This window comes from Ovis aries, chromosome 7 (assembly GCF_016772045.2).
Source record: "Ovis aries strain OAR_USU_Benz2616 breed Rambouillet chromosome 7, ARS-UI_Ramb_v3.0, whole genome shotgun sequence".
NCBI classification, from domain to species: domain Eukaryota; kingdom Metazoa; phylum Chordata; class Mammalia; order Artiodactyla; family Bovidae; genus Ovis; species Ovis aries.
In genome coordinates this window covers 6602162-6617096 of record NC_056060.1, presented here as the reverse complement: position 1 = coordinate 6617096, position 14935 = coordinate 6602162, and the positions used below count along the sequence as shown (strand labels likewise).

At 38.5% G+C, this 14935-nt stretch overlaps 2 protein-coding genes across 5 annotated transcripts in view; one reads left to right on the top strand and one right to left on the bottom strand.

Annotated features, from left to right (window-relative positions):
- LOC105615606 (collagen alpha-1(I) chain-like) overlaps positions 1–14935 on the bottom strand; it is a 102146-nt gene that overhangs the window by 20514 nt on the left and 66697 nt on the right. The gene's annotated exons all lie outside the window — the stretch shown is intronic.
- ANKRD31 (ankyrin repeat domain 31) overlaps positions 1–14935 on the top strand; it is a 132833-nt gene that overhangs the window by 62813 nt on the left and 55085 nt on the right. Inside the window, exons 13-17 of the mRNA XM_060418743.1 lie at positions 2988–3132; positions 6611–6663; positions 7639–9145; positions 9663–9824; positions 11966–12103. Of these exons, the coding sequence (XP_060274726.1) occupies positions 2988–3132; positions 6611–6663; positions 7639–9145; positions 9663–9824; positions 11966–12103 (2005 nt within the window). The remainder of the gene's footprint in view (positions 1–2987; positions 3133–6610; positions 6664–7638; positions 9146–9662; positions 9825–11965; positions 12104–14935) is intronic.

The following is a 14935-nucleotide window of genomic DNA, read 5'->3' as shown; positions in this document are numbered from 1 at the left end:
ACATTATATGACTTCTGAGACCTGGTTGAAAGCTATCGTGGCTTCTTCCTTGTTCTGTCCGTCACTCGTTCAACAACTGAAGGAAGCCAGATGTCATATCGAGCAGCCACTCAAGCAGCTCCATGGAGAGGTGCACTGGCAGTGCGCTGAGCCTTTTCCTGCCCACAGCCACGTGAGTGAGCCATCTTAGAAACGGGTCCTCCAGGTGCTGTTGAGCTTCGAGATGATTGTATCTCCAGCCAGCCTCTTGACTACAACCTCCTGAGAGGCCCCGAGGCAAAACTAACCACCTCCACCACTCCCAAATTCCTGACCCACAGAACTATGAGATTGTAAATATTTATTATTAAGCTACTGAGTTTTGCGGTAACTTGTCAGGTAGCAACAGATAACTAATACAGAATCAAATACAGGTTTAAAATACAGGGTTAAAAACTCCATGGAAATAAATTATTTACTGCCATTTGGTGAGAAGAGAGAGTTTTTTAAGTTAAAGAGTGTATAATATAAGTAGGCTTCAGAAGTCCTGATAGCAGGCTATAGAGGAAATTGGTGAATGTGGATAGTTGGTGTCGATAGAGTATATGGATAGAGAGTATCCACTGGACAGTGGATAAGACAGAGACTGCCAGAGTAATGTATTCCCTCCCTTAGGGTAACCATCCCGGATTTCCAGAGAAGTGAGGCTCTCTTCCCTTCCTCCTGTCTTCTTTTTCATGTTCCTTGATCCTCAGATACTCTCATACTGCATGCTTCATTATTTGACATAAAACCTCCAGAGATAAACAAACTTATGGAATTACTTTTCCTGAAAGAAAGCAATATGCTTTCCATTTGTATTGCTGAACAGTATGTGAAGATCCAGGCATATGAATTATAGATTTAATTATACCTACTATTACTTTCTTTCTTTTTTTTTTTAATTTTTAGTTTTTTATTTTTTTAAATTTTAAATCTTTAATTCTTACATGCATTCCCAAATCATGAACCCCTCTCCCTCCCTCCCCAAAAGTCATACACATCTGTGTCTCTCCCTTGCACCAGCCCCAAGCATGCTGCATCCTGCGTCAGACATAGACTGGCGATTCAATTCACATGATAGTTAAACTCCCATAATAAAGTCATTTGAAAAGCAGAATCATCAAGTTTCTGAATCTTAATTTTTAAAGGATTTAGCTTATATTATCCCTGTGTGTGATGGGGCACTTCTCTCTCATAGAATGCTTTTTCGGTAAAAGGGAATATATATATGTAAAAGGAAATATATATTAAATATATATAGATATAAATATATATATATATAATTTTTAGATGCTTAAAATTTATAGAAATTCTGACCTTTTCTCTCATTCCATACATTTACATGGAAATCTAGGCTTCTTTTAGTATAACGTTCTTGAAAGCCTGTTTCACACATCCTCCTAGACCAACATTCATTCTTTTATTAAACATACAGTCTGTGCCAGATACTGAAATAGACACTGGGAATATAAAGATGATTAAGACATATATCTGTTGCGAAAACTTGGAAGCAACTTAAATATCCATTAGTAGGGTTGTTGTTTTTCAGTTGCTTAGTCATGTCTGACTCCTTTTCACCCCATGAACTGTAGCACGCCAGGCTCCCCTGTCCTCCACCATCTCCCAGACTTTGCTCAAACTCATGTCCATTGAGAGTCAGTGATGCCATCCAACCATCTCGTCCTCTGTCATCCACTTCTCCTCCTGCATCCAGTCTTTCCCAGCATCAGGATCTTTTCCAGTGAGTCAGCTCTTCGTATCAGGTGGCCAAAGCTTTGGAGCTTCAGCTTCAGCATCAGTCCCTCCAATGAATATTGAGGACTGATTTCCTTTAGGATTTACTGGTTTGAGATCCTTGCTGTCCAAGGGACTCTCAAGAGTCTTCTAAATTGTAGCATTAATACATTCATATAGGTATATTAAAAAGTAAATTATTACTCAGCTGCTAGAAAGAATGAGGAAGTTCAATCTATCTGATTTGAAACAGTTTTCAGAGTCTGATGCAGGGTAGGGTAGGCAGGAAAGAACCTAAAGCACAGAAAAATGTATATATTATAGGCCCACTTGTGTAAGAAACAACATATATACACATTTATGATATACACATATATACCTGTTGGACTAGACCTATTGGGAAAATTCAGGGGAAACTGTAACTAGGGCTAACTTAGGAGAAATAATTAGATGACTGAAGTACAAGGGTAGAGAAGGGAAACTTAGTTTTCATTGTCTGTTTCTCTGAGCCTTCTGTATTCTGAGCCATATTTATTGATTTCCTATCCAAAAATATTAATTTTAAAAGATAATCAGAGTCCCACCCTCAAAAAACTTGAAACATAGGAGAGAGATAGGTATAAGAGCTGAGTATAATATAACATAGCATATATTGGACATAAAATATGTACATAAAAGAAGGAAGAGGTCATTTTTCTCTAGGGCATCAGTGGGTGAGGAGGTCAGGGAGCGCTTCATAGAGGAGGCTACTTGAGGAGTAGTAACAGATTAAGAGTTTACTGGTTTCTCTCTGACGCTGAGGAGGAGGAGCAGCAGCAAAGGAATACGGAGAAGACACTATCTCCTGGAACCTGTTAAAATCGCATTTACTAGTGCAGAATGTAATTCAAGTTCCCCATATGTATGCTAGCTCCATTTCATCATCAGTTAAACCACAGACATTCTGTCCACCCTCCCTCCCTCCCCGCTTTCTTCCCTCTTCCTTGCTTCCTCTCTCTTTTTTTGGTAAGAGAAGTCATATGTACAGCAACAGATTATGATTCAGTAGCAGTTACATTGAATTTTGTTGTTGGGCAATGATGTTACAGGTAAACCCAAACTCTGTGTGGTTGGTAAATTCCAAATATTTGGAAAGAAATATTTGATGTTGCTTAGAGTTGTATGCTAGCATACGTTTATAATAATAATATACTTTTTGTCTGGGCTCCTCACATAAAACAATCTTCCTCTAGGTGGCAGAGTTACTTCTTTTGAATGGAGCTGATCCTTTATTTAGAAATGACAATGGAAAGTGTGCTTTAGATGAGGCCAAAGACTCACGTATGATGCGTCTCCTTGAGAGATTTGTTCCTAAACATCAAAACCATCTTACATCAGGTAAACTTAAACTGCTATGTTACATCTGTTCATCATGTCAGCAGTTGTAGTTGAGTTGCTCAGTCGTGTGCGACTCCTTGTGACCCCATGAACTGCAGCACACCAGGCTGACCTGTCACTGTCTCCTGGAATTTGCTCAGACTCAGGTCCATTGAATCAGTGATGTCATCCAACCATGTCATCCTTAGTAGAGAGTCTTAGTAGAGAGTTACAGAAATCAAGCTTAGAATTATAGAAATTAAATTGATTTTCCTCAAAAATTTTGAGAAAACCCATCCAGTGACGTTCTGGCTTCATTTGCAAATGCACCAAATGGAAGAACTCTAAAGGAACTAAGATAATACTAAATGTGCTTTTCCCCAGGATATGCATTGCAAACAGGAAACTTTTATACAGTTCTGGGTTTTCCCCCCATAATCCATTGACTGAACAACACGAGTTATAAATTGTAACTTATGTTTGGCTGCATCTTTTTCAATGAATATGGTCAGGATTGTTTACTTTCATTCCTGAAGAATATTTCCTTAGGGCTATACTTTTGCCTTGTCATTCATCATTACACTGTTAAGTTAAACAGCAAAGGAGCAGATAAGTTAAACTTCAGTTTCAAAGAGATTATATAAGAATTGTTTATATTTTATTGAAGTATAGTTGATTTACAATGTTATGTTAGTTTCTGGTATACAATGTAGTGATTCAGTATTTTTATATGTTATACTCCATTTAAAGTTATTGCAAAGTAATGGCTATATCCCTGTGCTTATTCATTTTATACATAGTATTTTGTATCTCTCAATTCCCAAACCTTTTTTTGCCCCTCTCTCTTCCCTTTCCCCACTGGTAACTGTTACTTTGTTTTCTGTATCTGTGAGTCTGTTTCTGTTTATACATTGATTTGTTTTATTTTTTTACATTCCACATATAAGTGGTAATATAGAGTATTTTTCCTTCTCTTATTTCACCAAGAATAATACCTTCTGGGTTGTTGCAAATGGCAGAATTTCATTCTTTTTTATGGTTGAGTAGTATCCCATTGCATGAATATATACTCCATCTTCTTTATCCATTCATCTGCTATGGACAGGTAGGTTGTTTCCATAGCTTTGGTATTATATATAATGCTACTATGAACATGGGGGTGCTAGTATCTTTTTGAATTCATGTTTTCGTTTTCTTTGGATGTATATCCAGCAGTTTAATTGCTGGATCATATCATGGTTTCTTTTTTTTAATTAATTAATTTTACTTCTGGCTGCGGCGGGTCTTCATCTGCCCTCTGTGCGGGCTTTCTCTAGCTGTGGAGAGCAGGGGCTGCTCTTCCTTGCGGTGCGCGAGCTTCTCGTTGCGATGGAGTCTCCGGTTGCGGAGTGCGGGCTTTCGGTGCTCGGGCCTCAGCGGTTGCAGCACGCTGGCCCAGTAGCTGTAGCGCGTGGGCTCTCGGGCGTGTGGGCTTCACCCGTTGCGGTACACAGGCTCAGTAGTTGCAGCTCACAGTCCCCAGAGCATGGACGCAGTCGTTGCGGCCCTCGGGCTTAGCTGTTCCACGGCATGTGGAACCGTCCCAGACCAGGGATCGAACCTGTGTCCCTTGCATTGGCAGGTGGATTCTTATCCACTGCGCCACCAGGGAAGTGCAGTCATAGCTTAGCCCTGCTTTTCTTTTTAGGAGCAGTCTCCATATCTCCATACTGGTTTCCATTGTTGCTGTTGTTGTTCAGCCATTAAGTCATGTCCGACTAGTTCTTTGCGACCCCATTAGCTACAGCACGCCAGGCTTCTCTGTCCTTCACTGTTTCCCAGTTCAAACTCATGTCCACTGAGTCGGTGCACAGTGGCTGCAGTTTACATTCCCACCGACAGTGTACAAGGGATCCCTTTTCTACAAATCCTTAACAGCTTTTGTTGTTTGTAGACTTTTTGATGACAGATATTTTGACAGGTGTGAGGTAACATCTCACCACGGTTTTGATTTGTATTTCTCTGGTGATTATTAGTGTTGAACATGTTTTCATGTGCCTGTTAGCTATCTGTATATCTTCTTTGGAAAAATGTCTATTCACGTCTTCTGTCCATTTTTTTAGTTTTTTTTTTTATATTGCATTGTATGAATTGCTTATGTATTTTGGACACTAACCTCTATTGGTCATATCATTTTCAAATATTTTCTTTCATTTAGTAGGTCATCTTTTTGTCTTGTCAGTGATTTCCTTTGCTATGCAAAGCTTTTCAGTTTCATTAGGTCCCATTTGTTTATCTTTTATTTCATTTCCTTTGTTTCCTTAGGAAACAGATATAATAATGTAACAAAATAATATTAAATATTACAATGATTTATTTCAAAGAACATCCTGCCCATGTTCTCTGTTGGAAGTTTTGTGGTTTCTGTTCTTACGATTATGTCTTTAATCCATTTTGAGTTTATTTTTGTATGTGGTGTGAGAAAATGTTCTAATTTCATTCTTTTACACATAGCTGTCCAGTTTCACTGCTTATCATAGGTACCATTTATTGAAGAGACTTTCTTTTATCCATTGTATTTTCCCTCCTCTGTCACAAGTTTGTTGAAAATAACTGCACTGGTTTATTTCTGAACTTTCTAGTCTGTCCCATCAGTCTGTGTCTGGTTTTGTGCCATCACCGTAGTTTTGTGTAGTCTGAAGTCAGGGAGCATGATTCCTCCAGCTCTGTTCATCTTTCTCTAGATTGCTTTGGCAGTTCAGGGTCTTTTGTGGTCTTGCATAAATTATAGGATTACTTGTAGTTCTGTGAAAAATGCTGTGACTGTTTTGATAGGGATTGCATTAGATCTGTGGATTACTTTGGGTAGCGTGGAAATTTTGATAGTATTCTTTCAGTCCAAGAACACAGTATATCTTCTCTTTTCCATGTATCATCTTCAGTTTCCTTCACTGATGTTTATAGTTTTCAAAGTATAAGTTGGTTAAGATTATTCCTTGGTATTTTATTCTTTTTGGTGAGATTGTAAATGTAAGTAATTGTTTTTTTCTTACTTTCTCTTTCTGATAGTTCCCTATTAGTGCATAGAAAAGCAGCGGATTTCTGTATATTAATCATGTATCCTTCAACTTTAGTAAGCAGATGTATTAGGAAGTGATAATGATACAATTCATTATGAAAGACTTTTTGCCTTATAAAAGCTTGTACACTTGCATATCTGAGTATAACTGTTGGGAATATAAAAATACCGAGTTCAGTGCCCATCTTCAGCATTATGTTGTTGGGTCTGTTTTGCTTTTCCTACAGAAGTGTTTTCAGCTCTCTCAAGATAGTATTTGGTTTATAATAAATATGGAAATCATAAATTATGTAATGTTATATGTGCCAATTTTAACAAAATGTGTTTTTGTAATTTTATTTTTTCCACTTGGTTTGCTCATGGCAAGGGCCTTGTGGTTTTAGAAGCCTAGAGTCTGACCTCTGGAGGCTGTTTTCTTTGATTTTCTCTTTTTGTTTACAGCTCAGAAGAATAGCCTTGACCCTTCAGATGGAGAGGAGGCACACCAGCACAAGGTAGCTCTCTGTTCAGCAGTGAACATGTTTATGGAGCATACCTGTGGGTTATTTTATTGATCATTGGAGGGGAAAGACTGTTAAACATTCATCAGGAACAGTGACTTCGCCTTTGCTTTTTAGACACTTTGGAATAATTACATGAGACTAGAAGGTTCTGGGCTGTTAGTGTGGGAAGCAGTTGAGTAAATGTAGTGTATGTGGGCACACTAATGTATTGGTAACCATTTCTACTTCTTTCTCCTCTTTATAAAGCCATGAGGTTTATCAGCCATGTTGACTTTCCTCTGGCCTGAGCACAGTATGAGAGTCAAAGGTGCTAATCCAGCCCGTTGAACTTTACGTGGTGGGCAGTTATTTCCCATCTGATGCTTCCGTTGTGATGTGTGAGAGGAAGCCCTGTTCCTGTCTCAGTCTTGTCAGCCCACAGTAATCTTTCCGTACACGCCTACTTGGTTGCATTATCTGTCTTTTTGTTTTTAAATCCCTTCTTCCACTACCCTATGTGGAAGCATACTATGATGCTCACAGATGCCAGAGGAAGAAACTCTTAATTCTATCTCTGTAACAAATGGGAGAGGAGAGTGGTTTTAAAGCATATTTACAAAGATTCCTTATGAAGGAATTATCTGATTGTTTTAAAAGCCTATACAGATTAGCTTGATTAAAATTTTTTATTATGTTTGGTAATAAGATTGATAGTGCTAAAATACTGGCAAGTACAAAGTAAAATGTACAGGAAAAAATAACAATTAGCGCATATATGGAATTTGAATCTATTACATTTGTCTTTCTGCTTTTCGTCTATTTTTTTCTGAAATATACATCAGGTTGTATATATCCTAGCAGGCCCTGTGGTTAGATCAAATTATAAGGTTGAATGGAATAATAGTTTTCTTTTTCTCCAGTCCAGAATGAATTGAATGCAGAATTACAGCTGACAGTTAAAGCTAACTATGTATTTTGTTTCTATAGAAACCAAAATTCAGTTCTAAAAATCACAGTGGGTTTGTTTGTGATGAAAATTCCAACAGACAGAAGCCAGAACATGTAGAAGTCAATAAAGGAAGCAGAAAGAGTTTATTTATAAATACAGATATATATGAACGTTATCAAAAAGATTCCCCAAACATGAGAATTGGTAAATCCAAGCAGAAACAATCAGTTCTCAACCAGGCACACTCTATAGGATTCAGAAAGGACAATCTCCGTAGTGCTGAGGATCCCAGCACAAGTGTGTCTAAAGATAAAGGAAGAAGAAATGCACAGCATAAAAGGACTCAAGTGGATGATACAAGCCAAGAAAGCAGTCCAAGAAAGACAGTGGCTGTCTCTTCTTCTAGAAGGAGAAGCAGATCAGTTACTCGTCAGCAACAAGCTCTCCAAATCCTTGATGACCTTCCAGAAAAGTCTTGTAAACCTTTCAGCCAAGCTCTATCAGGCCTGAAAAATGGTTTGTGTAATGATGTTGAAACTTGTTCAATTCTCAGAGAGACACATACTCAAAGCCTGGATTTATCAGACAGTCAAGAAATACAATGTATGGAAGTAGAATCCACTGACCAACCTGAAGCTGTTTCTCTCTTAGGACTTTCTCTACACGAAAAAACCAAGTTACTACCTGTTACTACAGATCAGCAGCCTCATACTCTCCAAGACCAGGAGCACGTCAGCCCTTATAAATCTCATGAACACAGTAACTCAAGTCAAAAAGATGAGAGCCTCAAGTGGGAAAAAATTTCCCCATCCTTTATAAAGGAAAACTTTAATAATGATGATCATGGTGATTCCTGTGCCTCTGAGGAGACTGTAATATCTAAAAAGGTGATAAGTTCTTCAGGTGGCAAAAACCATGATAATTATAAAGAAAATAAAACAAATAGAGAAGAAATGGATTTTCAACAATTTTTACCTTCTCAAGACCATTTTCCACAGGAAAATGAGTTAAAAGCAGATAGCCTAACCATACTTCCACAACAGGAAGCTGTTCGTTTTTCTAATTCAGATGATATAATAGTTTCTGAACATGTTCCAGATTATGAGCAATGTTTATATGGAACTTCTTTTGATCACTCACATGGCAGTCCTGAACATACTCCTCTGGCTTGTATAGGAACACTCTCGACACAGGAAGCTTCAGAGTTGACCAGTCATGAGAAGCTGATCAAGAATCCTCAGGATTATAGCCCCAGCACACTAACTCCTTTAATGAATCAAACAGATAGACATATTGTGGAAAAGGTGAATAGGGAAGGAGACACTAAAAGGAATTATACTGACACAGGCCGAGAAACAAGTCCTTCAAATAGGCCTTCATCCAGAGGTGTTCCTTCTCAAGTAATGGAAACAACTGAAGTTGAAAAAAGGAGACAAGAGAGCAAAGCCATACAAAATACAGGTTTTCATTCTACTGACAATGAAGAATTGAGCAACATCTCACAACTTAGTCAAAGAGAAGAGAGGGAGATTTCTCACAAACCAGGTATTACTAGTATTGTTCAATTTGTACACATTTCCTATAGATTTAGTTATTTCATAGAAATTTCCAACTGAATTTTACTTAACCTCTGCCCAAACTGATCAGAATGAGGACGTGTGGATCACAATTTGGAGATACTATTAGTTAGTTAAGTAATGGTATTTTCTTTGAAAGAAGGTACTAAATTAATATTGACAGAAGTTAAAAAAGTATTTCTATGAGTTTTTAGCTTTCTTTTTAGTATAGCACCTACTTGATGTCAAGAAACCTAACAACATTTTCATAGCAGGAAAATGTTAGCTCCATTGATTTTAGTGATTCACTGTTGAAATTGCATCCAGGAAACTAATTTACGTTTGTTGTATGAAAACATTTTTAAAGGCTTCCATTCCTTTAAATAAAAAAGCAGTCTAGAAAGGAACAGAAACGTGGAACAATTATATGACTAGACTCTTGCTTAGTCCTATAACCAGTAAGGAGAAAGACAACACTGATACTTCAAAAAAAATTTTTTTTTCAGGTGAGGAATTTGTCAATGGAGATGAAAACGGTGTAAGAAATTGTAAAGAGAAAAAAGAAAAACCAGATTCAGAAATTCATATGCCTACTAATATCCAATCACACAAAAAAATTCAGAATTTCAGAAAAAGAAAAACTGTCTCCAAAGCTACCTGCAGCCAAGGTTTGTATTTCTGTACTATATAAGGACAAGGTTTTTGCATGACCACTTCTAGCAATCCACTCTCCTTCAAAGAATTATATACACTTTCATATTTACTGTTTTATTTTTTTAGTCATTCACTAATTTATAAGATTATTTCGGCTATATTTGTTAGGTGGTTTTACTACAATACACCACTTGAGAATCTCTTAGTCTTCCAATATACTGCCATATTTCTGTCTGCTTGTTATGTTAGAGGGGATACGATGAACAGTAGAGACAGCAAGGAGGTTGAGTCGGGGCAGCAGGTCTGGGTTGTGTCAGATCCCTGAGAACTTTCACTGAGCCCTTTTAGCATAAGGGGAATTACAGAAGCATGGCCACTAGTGTCTCTGTCAGATACATGAACTCTGTGTGTTTGACAATATGGATAAATGGCTATTCTTTGGTAATTCTTGGAGCTAGTTCTGTGGTGAACCATAGGCTGGACTACTTCAGGTCAAGTGTTAAGCCCTGCTAAGTTGATTAGTAAGAAAAAGTTGATAGAGTAAGAGGTAGGAATACTAGGCATCCTTTTGGAACTTTTCCCCATTGTCTCCCTCTCATGTAAACTAACGCGCTTCTTATACATACCTCCAAGGGAATGGCAACCTACTCCAGCATTCTTGCCTAGAGAATTCCATGGACAGAGGAGCCTGGTGGGCTACAGTCCATGGGGTCACAAAGAGTCGGGTATGACTTTGCCTGTGTGTACTGAACTGTAACTTCCTCCAATTTTAAAGGAAAACTGGAGAAGAAAATGGCAACCCACTCTAGTGTTCTTGCCTGGAGAATCCCAGGGACGGGGGAGCCTGGTGGGCTGCCGTCTATGGGGTCGCACAGAGTTGGACACGACTGACGTGACTTAGCAGCAGTAGTAGTAGTATAGTGGATTGAATAGTGGCCCCCAAAAAACCCATGTCCATGTCCTAATCCCTGGAGTCTATGATACTGTTGCATTTAAAGAGTGAATATTACCTTATTTAGAAGAAGAATCTTTGCAGATATAGTTAAGGACCTTGAAATGAGGAAATTGTATTGGATTTTCCAAATGGGACCCAAATCTAACAACAAGTATCCTTATAAAAGAACAATGGAGACAGCTTTGAGACACGCAAGGAAAGAGAAGATAATGTGAGGAGCCAGGCAAAAGAACAATGTGGCCAAAAGCTAAAGAAGCTAAGTTGGAGGAAGCAAGGAAGGATTCTTCCTTATAGCTTCCAGAGAAATTGTAGCCCTGCTGACACCTTGGTGTTGGATTTCTGGTCTCTAGAACCACAAGAAACTAATATGTTTCTCTCGTAGCACTTAATCAGATTTTCATGTAGTTTTTTACATGTCTCTCATTCCCCAAGGCTGCAGGCCACTCAAAAGAAGAGATAGTGTCATCTGTTTTCTTTATATAATGTTAGCATAGTTTAGGGAAAAATTTTATTGTTTTTAGTATTTCTAACTTGTGATGTAAGGAAAAGAAATAAAAATATTTAGATAATAATATTGTTCTGAATTTTCTGTGAAAGAAAAATGAAATGCTCAATAGGCCATAGTTTGGTTCTTGACATCTTTTGTCATCAGAGACACACTCGTTGAGATATGAGAATAAATGTAGAAAGCGGATTATGAACTACCGAGTGAAATGAGCATAGAAATGAAGCAAGTCTTATTTGTCTCAGTCAAGCTTAGGACAGAGTGAACAACAGTTAGAATGCGTTAACGTGCTCAGATGCTCTACCGTTTCTTCACGAATTGTGTTTTAAAATAGCAACAGCAATTATAATATTAATTGAGGTATGTTTCTGTGTGGGACTTCCCTGGTGGCTCAGATGGTAAAGAATCTGCGTGCAATGCAGGAGACCTGGATTCGATGCCTCGCTTGGGAAGATCCCCTGGAGAAGGGATTGGCGCCCCACTCCAGTATTCTGGCCTGGAGAATTCCATGGATAGAGGAGCCTGGCAGGCTACAGTCCATGGGTTGCAAACAGCTGGACATGACGGACGACTTTCACTTTGTGTGTAGCGCATGCTTTTTAGGGTGTTTTTAGGAGGTTGCTTTGTATTTTCTAAGATCCTTCATAATAATCAGCACTTGGCAGAAAACTCAGTTTTGCTTGGCAAATTTACAGAAAGGAAGACATCTGGGATCGATGAGAGGAATGCCACAGGGGAAAGCCAGCTTCATTTGGCTGCCAGAAGAGGACATTTGTCTCTGGTGAAAGCTCTAATAGAATCTGGAGCAGACGTGAATCTAAAAGATAATGCAGGTTTGGATTTTTAAATTGTAAATGTCTTTATAATTTGAACTCACTGATATATATATTTCACCCACCCTCCCCCATTTTGATCCTGACTGTTATATAGAAGCTCACTTTGAAAATTCTTTTTATAATATTTTATGGTTTATCTTAGTTCCCACCAATTGCAAAAATAACCATGGAAACAGCTTTTAATATATCTTTGGGAGCATTCACTTATTTTCATTCATTTTTCAATAAAGAAGCTTTATTAAGGCATTTTCCTTGGAGGCTTTAAAATCGTTGCTTAACGTTATAGGGAATGCCAAATTTTCCTCTTTCCCTGTCCCTTCTTTTCTTATTTCTTGATAATATGCCTTTTTTTCTTCCAGGTCATGTTTTTATCTTAAAGCTCCATTTTTAAATTGATCTTCTAACATTTTTCTCAAGCACACACACACAAAAAACTTGTGTAAGAAATTCCAGAGGGAAAAAACTCAGATTGATTGTTCACATGTCTTTCTAAAGAGAAATGTGACAATACAAGATATAAATAGGAAGGTCAGATGATCTTCAGTTCAGTTCAGTCACTCAGTCGTGTCCAACTCTTTGCGACCCCATGAATCGCAGCACGCCAGGCCTCCCTATCCATCACCAACTCTCAGAGTTCACTCAGATTCACATCCATCGAGTCAGTGATGCCATCCAGCCATCTTATCCTCGGTCGTCCCCTTCTCCTCGTGCCCCCAATCCCTCCCAGCATCAGGGTCTTTTCCAATGAGTCAACTCTTCGCATGAGGTGGCCAAAGTACTGGAGCTTCAGCTTTAGCATCATTCCTTCCAAAGAAATCCCAGGGTTGATCTCCTTCAGAATGGACTGGTTGGATCTCCTTGCAGTCCAAGGGACTCTCAAGAGTCTTCTCCAACATCACAGTTCAAAAGCATCAGTTCTTCAGTGCTCAGCCTTCTTCACAGTCCAGCTCTCACATCCATACATGACCACAGGAAGAACCATAGCCTTGACTAGATGGACCTTAGTCGGCAAAGTAATGTCTCTGCTTTTGAATATGCTATCTAGGTTGGTCATAACTTTCCTTCCAAGGAGTAAGCGTCTTTTAATTTCATGGCTGCAATCACCATCTGCAGCGATTTTGGAGCCCCCCCAAAATAAAGTCTGACACTGTTTCCACTGTTTCCCCATCTATTTCCCATGAAGTGATGGGACTGGATGCCATGATCTTCGTTTTCTGAATGTGAGCTTTAGGCCAACTTTTTCGCTCTCCTTTTCACTTTCATCAAGAGGCTTTTAGTTCCTCTTCACTTTCTGCCATAAGGGTGATGTCATCCGCATATCTGAGGTCATTGATATTTCTCCTGGCAATCTTGATTCCAGCTTGTGTTTCATCCACTCCAGCGTTTCTCATGATGTACTCTGCATAGAAGTTAAATAAGCAGGGCGACAATATACAGCCTTGACGTACTCCTTTTCCTATTTGGAACTAGTCTGTTGTTCCATGTCCAGTTCTAACTGTTGCTTCCTGACCTGCATACAGATTTCTCAAGAGGCAGGTCAGGTGGTCTGGTATTCCCATCTCTCTCTGAATTTTCCACAGTTTATTGTGATCCACACAGTCAAAGGCTTTGGCGTAGTCAATAAAGCAGAAATAGATGTTTTTCTGGAACTTTCTTGCTTTTTCCATGATCCAGCGGATGTTGGCAATTTGATCTCTGGTTCCTCTGCCTTTTCTAAAACCAGCTTGAACATCTGGAAGTTCACTTTGCTAGTATGTGAGATGAGTGCAATTGTGCAGTAGTTTGACCATTCTTTGGCATTGTCTTTCTTTGGGATTGAAATGAAAACAGACCTTTTCCGATACTGTGGCCACTGCTGAGTTGTCTAAATTTGCTGGCACATTGAGTGCAGCACTTTCACAGCATCATCTTTCAGGATCTGAAATAGCTCAACTGGAATTTCATCACCTTCACTAGCTTTGTTCATAGTGATGCTTCCTAAGGCCCACTTGACTTCACATTCCAGGATGTCTGGCTCTAGGTGAGTGATCACACCATCGTAGTTATCTGGGTCATTAAGATCTTTTTTGTGTAGTTCTTCTGTGTATTCTTGCCACCTCTTCTTAGTATCTTCTTCTTCTGTTAGGTCCATACCATTTCTGTCCTTTATCGCGCCATTTTTGCATGAAATGTTCCCGTGACTTTACTCTAATTTAATATCTGACTTGAAACAATTTGGCATGATTGGTGCTTACTTGGTCCCATGATAGCTTGTGTTCTGTTAGTCATTTGTCACGTGTATCAATAAGTATTTTGATGAGATTAATTTGTTTTAAAAAATGAAGATTATGTTTTTATTGAGATATACTTGATTTATAATATATTAGTTTCGAGTATACAACATAGTGATTCAAAATTGATAGACTATATTCCACTTAGTTATTATAAAATATTGCCTGTATTCCCTGTACTGTACAGTATATCGTTGAGCTTATTTATTTTATATATAGTAGTTTATACCTTTTAATTCCTTACCCTATCTTGCCCCTCTCTTCATCCCTTTGACCGCTGGTAACCACTAGTTAATTGTCTGTATCCAGGAATCTGGTTTTGTTTTGTTGTGTGTACTTGTTTCTTTTATTTTTTAGATTCTACGTATAAGTGATAACAGAGTATTTATCTTTCTCTGTCTGACTTATTTCACTAAGCATGATACCCTCCAGGTTCATCCATGTTTTTGCAGAAGGCAAAATTTCATTCTTTTTATGGCCAAGTAGTACTCATTCGGAGAAGGCCATGGCACCCCACTCCAGTACTCTTGCCTGGAAAATCCCATGGATGGAGGAGCCT